This window comes from Pristiophorus japonicus, chromosome 17 (genome assembly GCF_044704955.1).
Source record: "Pristiophorus japonicus isolate sPriJap1 chromosome 17, sPriJap1.hap1, whole genome shotgun sequence".
Taxonomy (NCBI): domain Eukaryota; kingdom Metazoa; phylum Chordata; class Chondrichthyes; family Pristiophoridae; genus Pristiophorus; species Pristiophorus japonicus.
In genome coordinates, this window is record NC_091993.1 from 2,164,869 (window position 1) to 2,187,215 (window position 22,347).

General features: G+C 43.8%; 1 protein-coding gene across 4 annotated transcripts in view; it reads left to right on the top strand.

The window, feature by feature from the left end:
- LOC139227514 (multiple C2 and transmembrane domain-containing protein 2-like) overlaps positions 1-22,347 on the top strand; it is a 496,997-nt gene that overhangs the window by 269,434 nt on the left and 205,216 nt on the right. For all 4 annotated transcript variants that reach the window (XM_070858296.1, XM_070858298.1, XM_070858299.1 and 1 more), the window contains exons 11-12: positions 15,112-15,298; positions 16,545-16,638. In XM_070858296.1, the coding sequence (XP_070714397.1) occupies positions 15,112-15,298; positions 16,545-16,638 (281 nt within the window). The remainder of the gene's footprint in view (positions 1-15,111; positions 15,299-16,544; positions 16,639-22,347) is intronic.

Below are 22,347 nucleotides of genomic sequence, written 5' to 3' on the forward strand. Positions count from 1 at the left end.
TTATTGCCTGCACTTCTGTCTTGAGTTGAGAACTAATGTTTTTTTTGACAGTGAGAACTTGTACCCTGCTGACTATTTCTGAGCAGGAAAAGCACTGCTATCTATTACCCCGCTGTAAATATATCATAATACACATGAGCTTTGAAGGCACAACCACAACCTCTTCAGCCTTTAATTATATGTAGAAAAGATAACAGTCTGGAAATGAGCAGAATGTCACATCATGTTCCTTTAAAAATTGATGTTGAAATATAGATTATTGCAGGCAGTAAGGTTTGTTCAGTAAAGAGCTTCTGTGTTACAACACCAGGCAGACAGACAGATAGACTCCTTTCCCTCCTTTGACATCCCAAAGTGCTTTACAGCTAGTGAAGTACTTTTGAAGTGTAATCACCGTTGTAATTCAGGGAATATGGCAGCCAATCTGCGCACAGCAAGGTTCCGCAAATACCAATGAGTTGATGGCCCGGGATTTACGGACGGGATGAGAGTGAACTGGCAGCGTCTGCGTCATTCCGGCTTTGAAACTGACCGGGACTTCGGGATTTGGTACTGGCGGAAATTCCGAAGTTGCGGTCTGTCAACGACAGCTCTGAAACAGGCTGTGCTGCCCTCGCCGCCCTTCTCTCACAGAGCCGGCAATCTGTGTAATCAGCCAAATTAGGGAAACTGAGGAAAGCTTTGGTTTTTGTACGCATATTAAGTACGCTGTTAAATTTCCTACTAAAAGTTAGACCCAAAGGGATTAGGTGCAAGTGGGGTTTTGACATCGTTATTACTGCCAAACAAATGTTAAGGTTCTGGAAAACTAATTTTAATTTTGCGCAGTTTGAAATGTGTCAATTTTAATAAAAACTTAAATATTTAAGAAACTTTTCAAAAAAAATGTTTTTAATTTTATTTTTAAAGTTTGTCCGTCTTTATTTCAGGTTTGCCTTTTCCCCATGTGAGAGCCCCGATCTTTCTTTGGCTCTCTAACATTTTTTAAAAGAATGTTAAAGAGTTTAAGTACTTCCTTGTTTGCTGTCTGTGAGAATTCTGCATTTTGATTGGGCAATTGACATTATAGCAGCTCACACTAGGGGACCCCCACTATAGTTCATTGATTTGAATTGAACGTCGGAAAATACGAAGTTCTCGGCACAGGGGTCGTGAGATCCTTGTGCGAATCTTACTTCGGGGCCAGCAGTCCGCCTTCACTTCGCTGTTGACCGCAAATTCTGGATCAATTTAGTGATGTTGGTTGAGCGATAAATATTGGCCAGGACCCCGGTGAGAATTCCCCAGCTCGTCTTTGAAACAGTGCCGTGTGTCCATCTGAGAGGATAGACATATGGAGATCATAGCAGATCGATGACTTTAAATGGACAGCAAATAGAAGGTAAAGAAATCTTGATGTGTAAGGATCAGTGCCGTGATTCAATATCCTGTTACATTATTTGCCATTTAACATATCAGATATAAATTTCTACAGTCTACAGATTTTTTTTTGCCATTTTAAATCTTACGTATTTCATTCCGATAACTTTCTAATAGATGGATGTGTTTGATTGGCTGAATAGCTTGCCTCATCGGTACTTGTCTTGATAATCAGAAGAGTTGAGTATTGAAGTGTGTTAAATCTCAATAATGTAAACTTTGAGTCCGACAGTAGATTTTGAACGTGGTCATAGTCATTTCTGGGAGTTGGGTTTGATCCCAGCCGAGAATGATGTGATGAAAATCTGCCGTCTCTAATGGCCTTGAATGATCCCGAGTGAAATGAGTTGGCCAGCCGAAATCCCGTCCCCAGTGGATACAATTCCACAGTATAAAAATAAAATGGGCCTTAATTCAATGTTAATTGTTGCTACGTGGCCAGTGTCACTCAGACCACTCAGAGTGTAGGTGGGGACATAACATGAGGCAGTGAAAGGGTCCGTCAGATTACATAGGATTACATCGGATATACTGCACAGAAACAGGTCATTCAGCCCAACCAGTCCATGCCGGCGTTTATGCTCCACTTGAGCCTCCTCCCGTCTTTCCTCCTCTAACTCTATCAGCATAACCCTCTATTCCCTTCTCCCCCATATGCTTGTCTAGCCTCCCCATAAATGCATCTATACTATTTGCCTCAACCACTCCCTGTGGCAGCGAGTTTCACATTCTCACCTCTCTCTGAGTAAAGAAGTTTCTTCTGAATTCCCAATTGGATTTCTTGGTGACTATGTTGGAGTTATTGGGGCAGTGCGGAGAGAGCTTTACATTGGGGGTGAAATTCGATTTGGGGGTAAGTACAAAATGGGTGATAGTGGATCGGGAACCTGACTTCCTTTCCATGGAAAAGGAAACGGTGTGAAATGTAAAACGAGCTTCCGGTTTGCTATTGCACGTTTTGTGCTTACGCCAAGAAAAATGTCCCCCCTATTGTGTCTAACCAAGCGGGGTAATTTCTTCCATATTCCAATGCTAAGAAATATTAATGAGATTGTAAAATAGGGAGGTTTATCCACTTCTACGCTCCTGGTGTGGAACCAACGTATGAACATAGGAAAATGAATGTCTGCTAAAAACAACTGGTCCACCTAACCTGCTCTATTACAGACATTCCCTAAGCACTCAGATCCTGAGAGAGGTGAAAAAACAGATTTTAAAAATCTGGAAAATTCCTCTGCTATCCCTTTAGGCTATCGGAAATTAGTTCAGGAGGTCACATTGACCCTGAGTTATGCTACAAGGGTACCTACCTCTTGTTGAAGATGCTCTCTGCCCGAGCCAGAAACAGATCGAGCTCTGTTGAAGGAATTCAGCGAATTGCTGATCACCGCTCGAGCTGGCAGCCTATTGCAAAGTTCCGCCAATGTTGGGGAAAAGAGGATCAGCCTTACATATAACCTAGTTCTCTCTTTACATAACTTGTAAGCTTGACTCCTGGCCCTACTTAACCTATCCAGTTGAAATAATTGGTCCCTGTAAACACAATATGGTCCCTGCAGTATTTTATAAACCTCGATCAAATCGCCCCCGAGCCTATGCTTCTCTGAATATAGGAAAAGGAGGAGGCCGTCCAGCCCCTCGAACCTGTTCCTCAATTCATATAGATCATGGCTGATCTGAACCTAAACTTCATTTAGCCGTCCTGGTTCCATATCCCTTAATACCCTTACCTTGGCATTAGAGCAGTCTTCTGTTGAAACCTGACCTTGGATTGTGTCACAAGAATTACCAGTTTCAATTTTTAAACTTTTAATTGACCTAGCCTCGACAGCCGGTTACAATTTTCTGGGATTTGCTCGGGTCAATGTGTGGTGTCACAAATCTCAGCAATTTTACCTAAGGGTTGTTAATTCTGGTTGGACATATTCCTGGATGTCTCATCATGTGACATCCCGCCTCCAACTGCTCCGCCCGGTGAGATGGTCTATTTTCTCGAACACCAATATTTTTATAACTAGGAAGAAAGAAAGACTTGCATTTATATAGCACCTTTCACGATCATCGGCCGTTCCAAAGCGCTTTACAGCCAATGAAATATTTTTTGAAGTGTAGTCACTGTTGTGATGTAGGAAATGCGGCAGCTAATTTGCACACAGCAAGCTCCCACAAGCAACAATGTGATAATGACGAGATAATCTGTTTTAGTGTTGTTGATTGAGCGGTAAATATTGACCAGGACACCAGGGATAACTCCCCTGCTCTTCTTCGAAATAGTGCTATGTATGGGACCTTTTTTGTCCACATAAGAGAGTAGATGGGGCTTCGGTTTAACGTCTCATCCAAAAGACGGCATCTCCGACAGTGCAGAACTCCCTCATAACTGCACTGGAATGTCTGCCTAGATTTTTGTGCTTGAGTCTCTGGAGTAAAGTGGGACTTGAACCCACAACCTTCTGATTCAGAGGTGAGAACTGAGCCATGGAGACTTGTCAATCCAAAGGTTTCAGCTGAAGGCACGGTATTTACACAATGGAAAAGGCACATAATGCTCTGGTTAGACCCCAACTGAAGTACTGCATTCAGATCTCGGCATCGCATCTCAGGAAGGCTATTTTGGCTTTGGAGAGGTTGCAGCACAGATTCATCAGCACGATACTGGTTACGGGTTAAGAACATAAGAACATAAGAAATAGGAGCAGGAGTAGGCCATACGGCCATTTAATACGATCATGGCTAATCCGATCATGGACTCAGATCCACTTCCCTGCCTGCTCCCCATAACCCCTTATTCCCTTATAGGTTAAGAAACTGACTATCTCTGCCTTAAATTTATTCAATGACCCAGCTTCCACAGCTCTCTGAGGCAGCGAATTCCACAGATTTACAACCCTCTAAGAGAAGAAATTCCTCTTCATCTCAGTTTTAAATGGACGGCCCCTTATTCTAAGATTATGTCCCCTAGTCTCCCCTATAAGTGGAAACATCCTCTCTGCATCCACCTTATCAAGTCCCCTCATAATCTTATACATTTCGATAAGATCATCTCTCATTCTTCTGAATTCCAATGAGTAGAGGCCTAACCTACTCAACCTTTCCTCATAAGTCAACTCCCTCATCCCCGGAATCAACCGAGTGAATGTTCTCTGAACAGCCTTCAAAGCAAGTATATCCTTCCTTAAATATGGAAACCAAAACTGTACGCAGTATTAAAAGGGTTAAATTATGAACACAGGTTGCATAGACTAGGCTTCTATTCGATTGAGTATTAAGATTATATTCCCTTGACTAGAAGATTAAGGGGTAATCGATAAGGTGTAAAAGATGATTAAAAGATTTGATAGGGTAGCTGGAGAGAAGTTATTTCCTCTGATGGTGGAGTCCAGAACAAGGGGCATTACCATCAAATTAGAGCTAGGCCATACAGGGGTGATGTCAGGAAGGATTTCGTCACACAAAGGGTAATGGAAATCTGGAACTCTCTTCCCTTAAGCTGTTGAGGCTGGGGGTGAATTGAAAATGTCAACGTTGGGATTGATAGATTTTGTTTGGCAAGGGTATTGAGGGTTACGGAACCAAGATGGGTAGATGGAGTTAAGATATAGGTCATCCTTGATCTAATTGAATGGTGGAACTGGCTCGAAGGGCTGAATGACCTCCTCCTGTTCCTATGATCCTAGGGTGTTACTAGCTCAGGGCTGGCACAATATCGTTTAAATCATCTGCCTCACAAAAGTTGCTTTAATCTCTTCTGGGCGATCTTTAGATTTCACACTGAATGAAAGCTGTACCGCCCCTCTGAATAGGTATCGAACCGCCTCTTAATTGCCTCCCATTGTTCATCTGACAGCTCACTGATTGATCTATCACTGCCAGCAACCGCAGCAATTAACTGGCCAGTTGCAGGAGCCCTGTTGTAAATATTTCTGGATTTGAATTGCAGACGGGAATAAACCCGACAAAATACTCTCGAACTGCACAAAGTTTGATGAACTGAACTCGCTGAGATCAGGGGGAAATGATTAGGGGTGGTGCTGAGGAAAGTCAGCTGTCTTTAGCTAAAGTTTTCCAAGTTGGTAAATCAATCAGTTGGGCTCTGCTGGAATGGAGAGGCGACGGGTTGCGTGGCGGGAGAATGCGACCACGGTTGCCAAGGAGAGTGGCCATGTGGGCACGCCCGCACTGAGGTGCCTGAAGACGAATGGGTGGCAGCAGCTGATTGTGGAGCACAAGCATGGTCCATTTGAAGAGGAGGAAGAGGAAGAACTGAGGGGGGGGGGGAGGGGCAGAGATTCTGTGGGGACTTTCCCCCGAAGCTCTTGGGTAGACCCGTCAATTGGAGACAGGCGGTCTGACGATTATTGGTGGCCTGCGGTTGGAATTGGCTCATTTTGAGCACAGGGCAGAGAAATGACCCAAAACAGAATTGAGGAGTAAATGCAAAGCTGGAACTTTATTGCCCAATATGTAATCAGGAATTACTGTGAGTGGAAGTGAGATAAGGTTCGCAGACTGGTTTCGCTTTTAGTAAAAAGATTTTTTTTTTATAAATTAAAAAAGGCTCGAGAGATGACAGATTTAATATCAATATATTGGATAGTGTTAAATGTACTTATATTAAGTATTATATTGAAATTGGTAGGATATTTAAAGGGTGTATTAAACTGGTATATAAAGATAAAGGAAATATTTTAGACTTGCGTTAAACCAGTAAGCAGGAGCAAGAGGCTACTGAGAGCATAAGCTAAAAAACATGGGGGAATTCTCACTCACTGCTTGGCGGTAAGCTGGTGATTGGATTATCCGTCCAATTTTCGTTCCATTGAAATCAGTAGGAATTAGAATCGGGCAGGTTCTATTGAGGCATGCCATCCCCAATCGGCCAGTTTACCGCCAAGCGATGAGGGTGGAAATGAGCCCCACCAGCCCCGGCGTTCACTGGGGGCTCTGGTGATGTACTGCTGTAACTCCAGTGGGAATCGGACCGAACGGAGGGTGAAACGGCACAAATGACCGTCGCCAGCCGCTTGCACCCTTTTCCTGTGGGATTCTGCCGGTCTCCCGCTGGAGTTACAGCGGGAAGCAGGGAGAAAGCACATGGAATTGCAGGGCTAGTAATTACGAGTCGTACTGCAGCTGTGAGATCATAGGGTAAGGACATTAGCGCCGATTGGTTACTGACCAGGAATCCCGCCAGCCAGTCACGCGCATTGGGAAATCACCAAGGCACTGATTTCCATCCATTAAAATTAACGGAGGGAAAATAGCGAGCGATGAACCCATGGTCTCCTGACATGCACGGCTTGCAGTGCCAACTGGGAAAATGACTCCCAAGAATCCTCAAAGTATCCCATAGGAGTACACATGTATTTAATGATGGAGGGCTGTGCTCATTGAATAGAAGGATGCTCAGCCCAAGGATTCCATAGCATGGGGAGGAGGGACGGTTTCTGGAATATACGTCCATTGCTCAGATCGAATGAGACAAGACCAGAGAATTGTGTAAATGAAGCAGAGGGGAGGAGTTCGATGACCACGCACTAGGGGAGCAGGAGCAGGAGAAGGAGATCAGAATCATCAGCGCATAAACTCCGAGGAATCTGATCTTGTCCAGTACAATAATGGTTAGACAACCTGTAACTGGAAGCTGTAAATAGTGTGTTGAGTTATATTGAAATAGGATAAAAGTAACTCCTTGAATGGGAGGGAGAGCAGTTGGAAAATATAGTTTATGTAGGGATCTATGAAACAGGATGGAGGTCTTGTTTGGTGAATTTGAGATAGATTTTGGTGGTAATTTCAGGATTACTCCCGGTGCTATGTACTGGACTGGTTAAAGAGAAATAAATTGGATACGTCGGTGTGTTGTGTGATAGATGGTTTCAAAGGGAAGATTTCACATTTCCGAGAGATTGGGATGCATTCTGGAACAAGGGGGAGATGACCAAACAAAACAGGTTTCATCCAAATTGGATTGAAACCAACGCCCTTGAAAGAAAAAGACTTGCATTTATATAGCGCCTTTCACTATCGCTGGACGTCCCAAAGCGCTTTACAGCCAATGAAGTACTTTTGGAATGTAGTCACTGTTGTAATGTAGGAAACGCAGCAGCCAATTTGTGCACAGCAAGCTCCCACAAACAGCAATGTCATAATGACCAGATAATTTGTTATTTTCTGTTATGTTGATTGAGGGATAAATATTGGCCAGGACACCGGGATAACTCCCCTGCTCTTCTTCAAAATAGTGCTATGGGATCTTTTACATCCATCTGAGAAAGCAGACGGGGCCTCAGTTTAATGTCTCATCCGAAAGACAGCACCTCCGACAGTGCAGCACACCCTCAGCACTGCACTGCACAGACTTGCGGGGTGAATATATATAGGAAAGTAGCAAAGGATTTAAGCTGGTAATGAGGGAGAGGCCCAAACAGAGCAGACCAAAAACAAGGGAGAATGAATGCTGGATCTAGCCAGACTATAGAGGTCAAATGTTATAGAGCAGAAGATTGGACGATAGATGTCTTAGTAAGTACGGTAGTACAACAAGAACACAGGCGACACGAAAGGAATGCCTATCACAAATTTCAGGTCTGCACCAGATATTTTCTCAGGATTGACATCGCCAGTCTCTCCCGTAAATGGACCGCATATCCCTTACAATGAGGAGTTTACCTTTACTGACCAATATCTAGTCGTACAATTATAGAATTCTAGAGCATAGAAGGCCATTGGGCCCATCGTGTTTGTGGTATCCAATTAGTCTCCCTCCCCTGCTCTCTCCCCATAGCCCTACAAATTTCTCCTTTTCAATTATATATCTAATTTTTTTTAAAGTTATTGTTGAATCTGCGTCAACCAATGCATTTCAGATCATAACAACTCACTGAGTTTAAAAAAAAATTCTCCTTATCTCCACCCCAGTTCCTTTGCTATGTCGCCTGGTTACCGACCCTCCTGCCAATGGAAATAGTTTCTCCCTATTTCAGAATCCACCACGATATCGTGACCTGGGGGTTTGTAACAATAAAAACTCTTTTCTTCTGTGAGTAACCAAAATACACTTTTCTGACTAGTGTTTTTCTCGAATCTAGTTGTCATTACACTTAAGGAGAGAGCTTTCACTCTCTGGGTCTCTTCCTCAACAAATCTCAGCATACTGCCCTTTCTTAGTTGGACAGGAAATCAAAGACTTGACATCTGACCCTCGTCCAGCTCTCCATGGCTCAAGATTGGCTAGTCGAGCTGCCAGTTAAGCTCACTATTGCCCTCCCAGGAGTGGGTTCCTGCCAGCTAGCCTCGAGCTCACGTGCAGCCATTTCCAACGCACCTTATGTGAATGTTTAGTGCAATGATTTTAATAAATTTCCATTGTCTTAGGCTGATGTAGTGTGCAGCAAATGACCATTGTCCCAGCTGGTCCTTCTGGTTCAGAACACTTATGTGCTGAACTGTAATCTGCATTCATAAAAGATGCATTGTGTGGATTTAACCTCTGTTGAGCTGAATTTGACTTAATCGAAATATCTTTATATAAGTCAACCCAAATTCCAAGGTTAAATAGTCAAAATTCCCAAAATACGACAGCTACACAGGATATAGGAACAGAAGTAGGCCATTCAGCCCCTTGAGCCTGTTCCGCTATTCAATTAGATCATGGCTGACCTATAACTCAACTCCATTTATCTGCCTTTGCATCATATCCCTTGATACCCTTACCTAAAAAAATCTATCATTCTCGCTCTTGACACAGCAGTCACAGCCTTTCTTTTCGGCGAGGGAGGGAGGTGAGAATTCTCCATTTCCACTGCCTCTGTGTGAAAAAATACTTCCTGATTCCTGAATGGCCGAGCCCTAATTATAAGATTATGCCATCTTATTTTGGATCTCCCACCAAAGGAAATAGCTTCTCTGTATCCACTCCAGCAAATCCCTTTAATATTTTACAGGGAAATAATCACTGAATAAAAACAATAGGTTAGACTTGTGAATGTCGTAATGGATAGCTCAGAACAGCACAAATGTCAGGAGTCTTAAGAATAAAATTGTGGATCGAGAGATTTAGGCTGGTGAGGGAATCTATAATGTTACAGATATCACGGACATTTGGCTAAATGCCAATGCAGAATTTGGGAGTAGTGAATTCACGAAGGTAAATTTCTCCACAGAGATAGAACAGATAAACTAAGAGAATTGTGGCTTTTAAGGATATGATGACAAGTGAGATAAATCCAGCTCAGGTGCAGATAAAGTGGAAACATTGTGAATTGAGATCAGCGACTTTAGGGTGAAAAAAATTATTGAGGTCACGGAGAGAGAATAGATCTGGAACTTTATACCCAAATAAGGAGAGCATGCGAGGGTTTGAACATGATGGTTACAAGCAACTACAATTTACCAGAGATAAATTAGGAGATCTACTTTGGGAATAAAGAGAGTGAAAATATGTTCCTGGACATGATACTTGACTGGTACCTGTAATATATGCACCTGTGAGGATGCTCATAGGTTTGCAGAGCAGTTGAGTTGGGAGTGGCTTAGCCAGTCATGTGATGTTCACAAGACTCAATAAAACCCCAGCCAGTTGGGTTCGGGGGATCCACGATGAGGCAGGTGGTTGTGAGCCTGGTGGATGAACTGGTTATGTGTAGTGTGATTGTTAACCCTTTTGCTATTAAACCAATTATTTCTTAATAGCAATGTGTTGCTATGAATTCTTAAGCAAAGAACCCATGAAGCAAATACATTACACTACCTATCTGAAATGGTTAAGGAGCCACACAGGGTGGGGTGATAGTAGATATGATACTAGATAACATCCAAGGGTTGGTAGAGGAGATTCCAGTTGAAGAGCACCTTGGAAACAGTGGTCACAATATGCCTCGGTTTACTATGGAGGGAGTGAAGATTACAACAGAGGCTGTCAACTTTAGAAGGATGGATTTTGAGTGATGAAAAGAGAACTAAGCCAGCTGAAATGTGTAATATTCTTCAGGGACTTTACCGAGTAGATGCTGGGAGGATGTTTCCTCTGGCTGGGGAGGCTAGAACTAGAGGTCACAGCCTCAGAATATGGCGCTGGCCATTTAGGACTGAGATGAGGAGTCATTTTTTTCACTCAAAGGGTTGTGAATCTTTGGAATCCTCTACCCCAGAGGGCTGTGGATACTCAGTCGTTGAGTATATTCAAGACAGAGAGTGATAGATTTTTGGCTATTAAGGGATATGGGGATGGACAATAAATGCTGGCCTTACAAGCAACGCGCACGTCCCATGAATTAATTTTTAAAAAGTGCGGGAAGGTGGAGTTGAAACATAGAAACATAGAAAGTAGGTGCAGGAGCAGGCCATTCGGCCCTTCAAGCCTGCACCACCATTCAATATGACCATGGCTGATCATGCAACTTCAGTACCCCATTCCTGCTTTCTCTCCATGCTACTTGATCCCTTTAGCCGTAAGGGCCACATCTAACTCCCTTTTGAATCTATATAACAAACTGACATCAACAACTTTCTGCGGCAGGGAATTCCACAGGTGAACAACTCTCTGAGTGAAGAAGTTTCTCCTCATCTCGGTCCTAAATGGCTTACCCCTTATCCTTAGACTGTGACCCCTGGTTCTGGACTTCCCCAATATCGGGAACATTCTTCCTGCATCTAACCTGTCCAATCCCGTCAGAATGTTATATGCTTCTATGAGATCCCCTCTCATTCTTCTAAATTCCATTGAATATAAGCCTAGTCGATCCAGTCTTTCTTCATATGTCAGTCCTGCCATCCCGGGAATCAGCCTGATGAACCTTCGCTGTACTCCCTCAATAGCAAGAATGTCCTTCCTCAGATTAGGAGACCAAAACTGTACACAATATTCAAGGTGTGGCCTCACCAAGGCCCTGTACAACTGTAGTAAGACCTCCCTGCTCCTATACTCAAATCCTCTCGCTATGAAGGCCAACATGCCATTTGCCTTCTTCACCGCCTGCTGTACCTGCATGCCAATTTTCAATGACTGATGTACCATGACACCCAGATCTCGTTGCACCTCCCCTTTTCCTAATCTGTCACCATTCAGATAATATTCTGCCTTCCTGTTTTTGCCACCAAAGTGGGTAACCTCACATCTGCCATGCATTTGCCCACTCACCTAACCTGTCCAAATCACCCTGCAGCCTCTTAGCATCCTCCTCATAGCTCACACTGCCACCTAGCTTAGTGTCATCTTCAAACTTGGAGATATTACATTCAATTCCTTCGTCTAAATCATTAATGTATATTGGGGTCCCAGCACTGAACCTTGCGGTACCCCACTAGTCACTGCCTGCCATTCTGAAAAGGACCCATTTATTCCTACTCTTTGCTTCCTGTCTGCCAACCAGTTCTCTATCCACGTCAATATATTACCCCCAATACCATGTGCTTTAATTTTGCACACTAATCTCTTGTGTGGGACCTTGTCAGAAGCTTTTTGAAAGTCCAAATACACCACATCCATTGGTTCTCCCTTGTCCACTCTACTAGTTACATCCTCAAAAAATTCTAGAAGATTTGTCAAGCATGATTTCCCTTTCATAAATCCATGCTGACTTGGAACGATCCTGTCACTGCTTTCCAAATGCGCTGCTATTACATCTTTAATAATTGATTCCAGCATTTTCTCCACTACTGATGTCAAGCTAACCAGTCTATAATTCCCTGTTTTCTCTCTCCCTCCTTTTTTAAAAAGTGGGGCTATATTAGCTACCCTCCAATCCATAGGAACTGATCCAGAGTCGATAGAATGTTGGAAAATGACCACCAATGCATCCACTATTTCTAGGGCCACTTCCTTAAGTACTCTGGGATGCAGACTAACAAGCCCTGGGGATTTATTGGCCTTCGATCCCATCAATTTCCCTAATACAATTTCCTGACTAATAAGGATTTCCTTCGGTTCCTCCTTCTCGCTAGACCCTCGGTCCCCTAGTATTTCTGGAAGATTATTTGTGTCTTCCTTAGTGAAGACAGAACCAAAATATTTGTTCAATTGGTCTGCCATTTCTTTGTTCCCCATTATAAATTCACCTGATTCTGACTGTATGGGACCTACATTTGTCTTCATTAATCTTTTTCTCTTCACATATCTATCGAAGCTTTTGCAGTCAGTTTTTATGTTCCCTGCAAGCTTACTCTCGTGCTCTATTTTCCCCCTCCTAATTAAATCCTTTGTCCTCCTCCGCTGAATTCTAACTTTCTCCCAGACCTCACGTTTGCTGCTTTTTCTGGCCAATTTATATGCCTCCTTCTTGGATTTAACACTATCCCTAATTTCCCTTGTTAGCCACGGTTGAGTCACCTTCCCCATTTATTTTTACGCCAGACAGGAAGTTCATCCATGTGATATTTAAATGTCTGCTATTGCCTAGCCACTATCAACCCTTTCAGTAAAATTCGCCAGTCTATCCTAGCCAATTCATGTCTCATACCATCGAAGTTACCTTTCTTTAAGTTCAGGACCCTAGTCTCTGAATTAACTGTGTCACTCTCCATCTTAATGATAGAGGTCGAAGATCAACCATGATCTTGTTGAATGGCAGATCAGGCTCGAGGGGCCGAATGGTCCACTGCTGCTTGTATTTCTTATGTTTTTATGTTCTTACAGACTGAAAGACTGTTAATAGGGAGGAGTGCAAAGAATAAGTGAAATAGTTTCAAGAAAACCTTAAAGACATCGCAATGTAACTATGGGCGACGTTTGGTAGAGAAAGATAGAAATCAGTGTGGGTCCTGGTGAAATCAAGCCGGGGAGAAAGGAGAAAAATGAACTTTCCTCAAAAGCAAATCAGCAGGCAGACCAGAGGATGGAATTAAATCTTTGAGTTGTTAAGGAGATTAAGAAACTGGAGAGGAACTAAAGTAGAAATCCAGGTTAAGATTGCTGGAACACAAAGCACAATGTGAAAAAACTTTACAAATATAATCATGGCTGTAATGTATCTGAATCATGGGTTCTTTGCTTAAGAAATCATAGCAACACATTGCTATTAAGAACTAGTTGGTTTATTAACAAAGGTTTAACAATCATACTGCACATTACCGTTCATCCACCAGGCTCACAACTGCATACCTCATCGTGGATAACCGAGACCCAACTGGCTGGGTTTTTATTGAGACTTGTGACCATCACGTAACTGGCTAAGCCACTCACAACGCAACAACTCTACAACTATTTTTGTTGTAATACTTTAATCGTGCCCCCTGATTAAAGGTGGAGGGGGCGCCACTAACCTTGGCCACCTTATACGCATTGGTTTTTAATTTGATACTCTCCTTAATTTCCCTGGTTATTCATGGCTGGTTATCCCTTCTCTTACCGCCCTTCTTTTTCATTGGAATATATATTTGTTGAGCACTATGAAAGAGCTCCTTAAAAGTCCTTCACTGTTCCTCAATTGTGCCACCTGTGTAGTCTGTGTTTCCAGTCTACTTTAGCCAACTCTGCCCTCATCCCACTGTAGTCCTCTTTGTTTAAGCATAGTATGCTCGTTTGAGACACTACTTCCTCACCCTCAATCTGTATTACAAATTCAACCATACTGTGATCACTCATTCCGAGAGGATCTTTTACTCAGAGATCGTTTATTATTCCTGTCTCATTACACAGGACCAGATCTAAGATAGCTTGCTCCCTTGTAGGTTCTGTAACATACTGTTCTAAGAAACAATCCCGTATGCATTCTATGAATTCCTCCTCCAGGCTACCCCGTGCGATTTGATTTGACCAATCGATATGTAGGTTAAAATCCCCCATGATTACTGCCATTCCTTTTTCACATGCCTCCATTATTTCCTTGATTATTGCCCGCCCCACCGTGAAGTTATTATTTGGGGGCCTATAAACTACACCCACCAGGAACTTTTTCCCCTTACTATCTCTAATCTCCACCCACAATGATTCAACATTTTGTTCATTAGAGCCAATGTCGTCTCTCACAACTGCCCTGATATCATCCTTTATTAACAGAGCTACCCCATCTCCTTTCCCTTCTTGTCTATCTTTCCGAATCGTCAGATACCCCTGTATGTTTAATTCCCAGTCTTGGCCACCCTGCAACCACTTTTCTGTAATGGCCACCAAATCATACCCATTTGTAATGATTTGTGCCGTCAACTCATTTACTTTATTTCGAATGCTGCGTGCGTTTAGGTAGAGTGTTTTAATACTAGTTTTTAATCCATGATTTTTAGTTTTGACTGCTCCTGCAGCCCCTTTACATTCAGTGGCCCTTTTTGTTTTTTGCCTTGGGTTTCTCTGCCCTCCACTTTTACTCATCTCCTTTCTGTCTTTTGCTTCTGTCTCCTTTTGCACCTCCAGCAGTACAGCGAGATTCCAATTGGCTACTTTGGCTGAATTTTTTTTGCACCTTCCTAACCCAGGGATAGAGAGTCCAATTGTGGCATTTCTGCTGCCACCTCTGCTAACTCCACACAATCCAGAAAAGGAGCATGGGACCTTTTCTAGTCGTACGTTGAGGCTACTCGCCGCATCCACCTGTAGGACGATTGGGCATCGCAAGGAACTTCATCGATCAAGTCATTTTTATTTGTCTGAAATTAGATTTGCAACAGCAATGTGTATATTAATGAGCTGCCATCAAGTTATCCCCTCGTTTTACTAATGTTTTAATTCTGATCGCAGTTCTTGTTTAAATATTTCAGATGCAAGATTGACCTTTTGAACTTGCCCAAAGAACAGGAGAACCGCTTGGAGCTGTTGCTGGAGATGGGACAGGGCTCGGTGGTTCTGCTGGTCACACTCGCAGCTTCGAGCAGAGTCTACCTCTCTGACTTGTATGACAGCCCACTCGACGATGAGACAGAGAGAAAGCGCATCGTTCAGAGATATGTAAGTTCACCATAAGGCAAGAGTCGATTAAAATGGCCTGACATCACGTTACAGGTGCACCGTTTTCAAACCGATTACAGAAGCGGTTCGTTACCATCTGTAAAGAGCAGAAAATGTGCTAATCATTTCATTAGGCTTAAAGTTTAAGTTTCGCACAACAACAACTTGCTGAAGGAGTGTCTGCAATCCACCGAGCTACAGGTCCAATCTACAAAGCTGCCAACCATTCCTTTGGGGGGAATTTTAACCCAGGAGGCGGATTGGGCATTTAAATATTGCATTGAGGCTGCCTGCCTCATATTTAACCACCATTTTAAATTTCACGCTAGCCAGACAAGTTTTCCGGACCTCGGGAAACCTGGCGGCTAACGGAGTTGAGGACTGCTGGATCGAGGAGGTGTAATTGCTTCTCTACTTACCTGCATCACCCATCCCCTGTGATCGGACATCCCCTCTCCCCCTCCCCCCCACCCCCCCCCCCCCCCCGACCATTCTGGTCTCCGATCTCCCCCCTGCTCCGGACCCTGAGTATCCCGCTGGTCTCCGATTTCTGCGCCCCATCCCTCTCCCCTTCCCCCCCCCCCGGCCTTTCCGATCCTTCCTCCCTCCCTCCCTCCCTCCCTCCGCTCCCTGGCTGCGGCCTGGTCCTGAAGGCCCGCCTGCCAGCTAGCCTCTCAATCTGGCTGGCTGCGGCTGAGAAACGCAGACTAAAAGTGGTAATCAGGTCCTGCTGAATTTAACTTTCTTCTTGGTTTCCCGACTGAAAAATTACACCCCCACCCCCCAAGCCCCCAACCCCCACCCCCGGCTCCCTCCCTACCCCCGAGATAAGATTGGGGCCTTTGTTACAATTCAGGATTTCTCCCATCACTCTCGCCTCATGTTCACAGCAGAATGTTTCTGTAAACAGACACCCGGGGTGGGGGAATGAAATTGGTCTTTGCCAATAATGGGAAAGGGACTCGAAGCGAATTGGGAGCCCGCCCTAAACTAAACAGAGGTGACGGGAGAAACCGAGATACTGTTCTGAAGAATGCAAATCTGGCTGACAATTTCCTCCGAGCTCCTCCCCTTTAAGCGAGGGCCCAGCCAAAGTTACAGCAGGGAAGGGGGAGAAGCCACAAGGATACACCCGCAATATGCTTTTTATTTAAAGCTCGGACCATTGCATGGACGAGAGTGATGTGCTGGCTATTTATTCTCTGTACAGTTTAGTGAGTGTTATCATTTTAATTTTGATTCCCAGAGTTTGATCAACACTTTTCGGAATTGGAGTGACATCGGGTTTCTACAAGTGCAAGTGATAAATGCCTGTAATCTAGCCGCTGCAGATTTTTCAGGTAATTTATTGTCAACCTCTTTATCGCACATCCTAGGCCCCTCTCTGCTGCCCACACTTGCTCTCTACCACTCCTTCAGTCTTTGGCTCCCTCGCCCACTCTGCACTTCTTCCGCTTCCTCTGCTGCGTCTTTACCTTAATGTTTCTTTCATTGGGAGTTATTTTGACTTGGGGCGATACTGGCCTGGGCCGATATCACCCATTTTATACAACGCCCAAAGTCAAAATGAGCCCATTGTTTCTGATGCTCTATTTGTGCCACATTTTGAATCTGTAGCATGGTCATCTTTTCCCCATTTCCCCATCAGGTTTCATCACAATCTTCGTCTCATTGCGTCGCGATCTTTCCACTCCTGTTCTTTTCATCAGAGACAATTGTATTCCAGTATTGTCAGCTGTGGCTCAGTGGGTAGCACACTCACCTCTGAGTTAGAAGGTTGTGGGTTCAAATCCCACTCCACAGACTTGAGCCCATAAATCTAGGCTGACACTCCAGTGAGTGCTGAGGGAGTGCTGCACTGTCGGAGGTGCCGTCTTTCGGATGAGACGTTAAACCGAGGCCCCGTCTGCTCTCTCAGGTGCCATGGCACAATTTCGAAGACGACCAGGGAAGTTATCCCTGGTGTCCTGGCCAATATTTATCCCTCAATCAACATAACAAAAGAAAAGCAGATTATCTGGTCATTATCACATTGCTGTTTGTGGGAGCTTGCTGTGTGCAAATTGTCATTCTTTCTTTCTGGAAATATATGTGCTTGGTTATATTCTGCATTTCACTTCCAAAGCCAGACCTTTATGACATTGCATTAAGACATTACCTCATGGTTCTTAATTAGCAGTGGCCTTCTCACCCAATGCATTTAATGAACGAAAAGGAAAGAAAGACTTGCATTTATATTGTGACTTTCATGACCTCGGGATGACCCGAAGCCCTTTACAGCCAATTAAGCTCTTTTGAAATGTAGTCACATTACAGCAGTGACTACGCTTCAAAACTATTTCATTGTTTGTAAAGCGCTTTGGGACATCCTAAGGCCATGAAAGGTGCTATATAAATGTATTTTTTTCACTGTTATAATGTAGGAAAATTGGCAGCCAATTTGTGCATAGCAAGACCCCACAAACAGAAATGTGATAATGTCCTGTTTTGCTGATTTTGGTTGAGGGATCAATATCGGCCAGGATACCGGGGATAACTCCCCTGTTCATCTTCAAAATAGCGCCATGGGATCTTTTACATCCACATGAGAGAGCAGACCGGGCTTTGGTTTAACGTTTCATCTGAAAGACGGCACCTCCGACAGTGCAGCACCCTCTCAGTGCTGCACTGGAGTGTCAGCCTAGGCTTTTTGCTCGAGTCGCTGGAGTGGGTATTTCCTATAAGGAATTCGGCAAACCATTTTAAAATAGGCAAGTAACACTGGAGTGCATAACCTTACAGAGCAGCAGGATTTACCAGTTTGTGAAGAGATGCCCGTATTGTCATTAAATATTTAGATCTGGAAGTGCTGGCGTGCACAGACATTGGCTGAGGGGCATGAAGTTGTACCCATGTGTGATGGTCTCTGACTATCCTTTTGCTCAGTGTATAGAATGTGGAGAATAGAGGGCCTCAAATAAAAACTGGATGCGTAACACAGCACTCCGGAACAAATCCATGAAGCATTTACTTTACATAAGAGGTGAGCCATATTAATGATGCAATGCTGCTCTAAATAAGGTTCGGAGGCACTATACTATTTCACTGTAATATACGGCAGCCTTAATGTTCTGGCAACAAACTGTGGGAATAGATATCTTTATTCACCTGCCCTCCTGCTGTCGTAATGGGTTCCTTACAATTTAGGGGCGTGATTTGATAGCATATGGTGTCTGCTGTGACCCCGATAGATGTGTGCTCAGTGAATGCATCAAACTCTTCTATCATTTGTACGTCCAACGTAATTTCTCCATAATAAGCCTGTTTTGCACTGGGATCAGAACGGTTCTTGGGCTGAATTTTCACCACCATTCCGCGCTGTTTTTTTGGCCTACGCTGTCTTTTTTTGGAGCAGACTAAAATCTGCAAGTTTCACCAAAGTTTCTGCGCCATCCTAAAGTAGGTCCAGTTATTTTAGTTCCCGATTTTTTGATGTCATTGGGGCCAGAACCTGCCAGGTGCACCATTTCTGGCCATTTACGCAAGTTTGGCCAAGTAGGATTTTTTTCTAAATCGGCGCACTGCACCCTTCTGAAAGACCTTCCTTACACTTAAGGAAATCAGCCCAGAGAAGACGCCATTGTTTCAGCAGAACTGAAGACACAGCATCGGCGGAGGGGGGCCCTTTGGCCTGGGATAGAAGCGTCAGGCTGCGGGGGTATGGGGGGTGGGGAACAGCCATCTCGGGGGTCATGGTTGAGTTTACCAAGAGCCAAATCAATTTTTTAGAATTAGGCTCTTGGAATGCTTACACCTGCTATGAAAATAGAAGTTCTTGGGGAGAAGAAAATCATCAATGGCCCTACAGGATAAATTCAGCATCCCTCGTTACCCTGGGAACCTCAGTTTTTCGATGCAGACCTTCAGCTCCACCCCCAGAGCCTGAGGACATTTGCACCGCTCCAAAATGAAAGGCTATGCCGGCGAAACGTGGAACTTTCCTTTTTGGCGCAGTCAGGCCACTAAAAAATCGGATGTAGCTCCACAACTGCACCAGAAGAAGTCCATGTGGAATTTTGGGCCCCTTGGATTGAAACCAGATGGAGTTCTGCAGTAAACCAGGTTGTAATTGGGGTCCCATTTATTACTGTTTTAACTGTCGTACTCCGGTAATTAAGCATTTGCCCACCTGTAATAAAACTGACATTCTCAGTTAAGTAAAAGTTTGTGCATGTTCTACAGAATGTTGGGATGCAGTGCTTAAACTCGCTATCACGTGGAGAGCTGGCGGAAAATAGTATAGGTGCATTGTCTGGGGAAGCTAGATAAACACACGAGGGAGAAAGGCAGAGGGCTAGAATTTCCCCAAAGCCCGCCAGCGCCCGATTGCTACCTAAAAAACCGCTAAGGCTGGGAAGATTATTGATCGGTCCTTACTACACAGTATAAATGCACACGAGGCCCATGCTTGAGAGAAGGTCAGTCTGTGACCTGTCCTTTATTCCTTAGCACTCAAGTGATGAAGGTGGGTGGAGCTTCCCCTTTTATACCTGAAGGTCCAGGTTAGGAGTGTCTCCCACCTCGTGGTCAGTGTTCTCACGGTGTACAACTTAGGTCAGTTTATACATGGGTTACAATGCTGGTTGACTACATGACAATTATCGCTGGTGAAAACTTCCCGAAAAAAAGATTTAAAATCTGCCCGGCGAAAAATATGGGCCTTGCACCCCCAATCTGGGCGGGAAAGTGCAATTTAGGCTAGATTGGGCGGTGCCGAAAGAAAATGGGTGAAAAATTTAAAAAATCTAAAAATTTACACAGAGGCTGCAGGTTGGGCCTAACACCAAAAAAGATTAAAAATAATTTTTCAAAAAACCTAACTAAAAAAATCCAAAAAACATTCCCAAGACACTTTTAAATTAAATCACCCCAACAGATTTTGAAAATAAATAGTAAAAAATAATCACTTTTTTCTTGCAGACTTAGTTACCGCCTGCCCAGCTCCGCTGATCCTCGAGGGCGTTTAAAATGTTTTTTTTATACTTACCTACGGGTCCCTGCTCAGCCAAATATCGCGCCAGGGCGGTCTGTGGACGGTGCACACCAGCGGTGCTTCGAAACCGCCGGCGTGCCTCAGTTGGGGAATTTGGCCGACCCAGTTCTCGCCCAAAATGGCCAATACCACCGAAAAACCGGGCGGTGAAACAGTGCAGATTCTAGCCCAAAGAAAGATACAGAGTACGGGTGAGATGAAGTCAATAGAGTGGGAGGAGGCTTGTGTGGAGCATAAACACCGGCATAGACAGGTTGGGCTGAATGGCCTGTTTCTGTGCTTTAAATTCTATTCTAGTACCTGTTGAGGAGTAATCAAACGTCTCCGCTAAATGTTTAATTTACAGTTTTTACATTAACGTCATTGTGATGTGATCATTGTTAACTGTTAGACGATTGCATGTTGGGTTGATAAAGTGCTTCTGAATACTTACCTCACCTTATCTCAAAACATCGGTCAGCTCCCTTCCCTCCCCACCCACCCCCCCCATCCCTGAATGTCCGGACATTTCTCCGTATATTTCCTGTATTGCCTCCTCATCCATATGTAGAAATGTACACCGATTCCGCATTCTCGAGTCACGCACCCACACTAGAAAGCTGCATATACCCTGCCCTGAACTCTCGCACCCACACACAGACATGTGCAAATATTCTGTCCTGGAATCTCGCACACACACACACACACACACACACACAAATGTGCAAATATTCTGTCCTGGAATCTCGCACACACACACACACACACACACACACACAGACATGTGCAAATATTCTGTCCTGGAATCTCGCACACACACACACACACACACACACACACACAAATGTGCAAATATTCTGTCCTGGAATCTCGCACACACACACACACACACACACACACACACAGACATGTGCAAATATTCTGTCCTGGAATCTCGCACACACACACACACACACACACACACACAAATGTGCAAATATTCTGTCCTGCAGCCACACAGAAAGATGTCTTGCCCTGGAATCACAACCCCACATCGAAAATGTGTCAATATTATTCGAAGTAAACACATCTGTGCGAATAGACGTAATACGAGTGGCTGCAGGTTTTTTCAAAAACATTTCTGATGAAGGACGATTGAACTTCCTGACGCGTTGACATTCCAACACCAGTCTGATCCATTATTGGATTGCACTTCAGATGGTTGGAGAGCTATATAATGTTAGTAAACTCATTGAAAATATAAATCTTAAATCTATGCAACTGAAATGTGAAAATTCTTCGGGAACGACGGAACAACAATTGATAATTATCGTCTCCGTCAGCAGAAAGGGCATTAACTTCCTGCCTTCGGTGACATTCCAGAGAACCTGAAATTTGAAAGATGAAAATCATTGCAGCATAACTGCAAAATCAAACATAACGGTGCTGCTCTTGACTGCAGGCCTCAGAAACTCATTGGTGTTGTATAGTTTCGACTGATCAATAAGCATTATATTTATCTGTGTGTAGAAAATATTGGGATAGGTCTCTCATATGTTTTATTGGAGGGGCCCCAATAATTCTAAAACCAGCCCTGATTGACTGATTTGACCTTTGGCCTTGTTCGTCAATCATCCAGCTTGCCGTGACTACAGTGCACACACACACATCCATTATTGCTTAAATAGCACTGAGATTGGAAATGTTAGTGGCTGCGTAACAAAGGAAGATAGCATTTCAAAGCTGCATGCAGCTTTATGTCTTTCCAGAGAATTTTTTTTATTACACACAGTACAGGCTTATAATAAAATAAAACTTGCAATTTGTATTCTGCCTGATCATGTCAAAATGTCTCGAAGCACCACACGCAATGAATTAATTTTGAAGCGTGGTGACTGTTGTTAGTATTTGTTCTGTGCCAGCCGAATCCCATAAACAGAAATGGCCAGTGACTCTGGTTAGGGCAGGTCACTGGAAGAACTCCCTGCTCTGAATAGTTTGAGAGGATCATTAACACCCACCTGAATGGGCACATTTTATCTCGGTTCAGTGTCAGCTG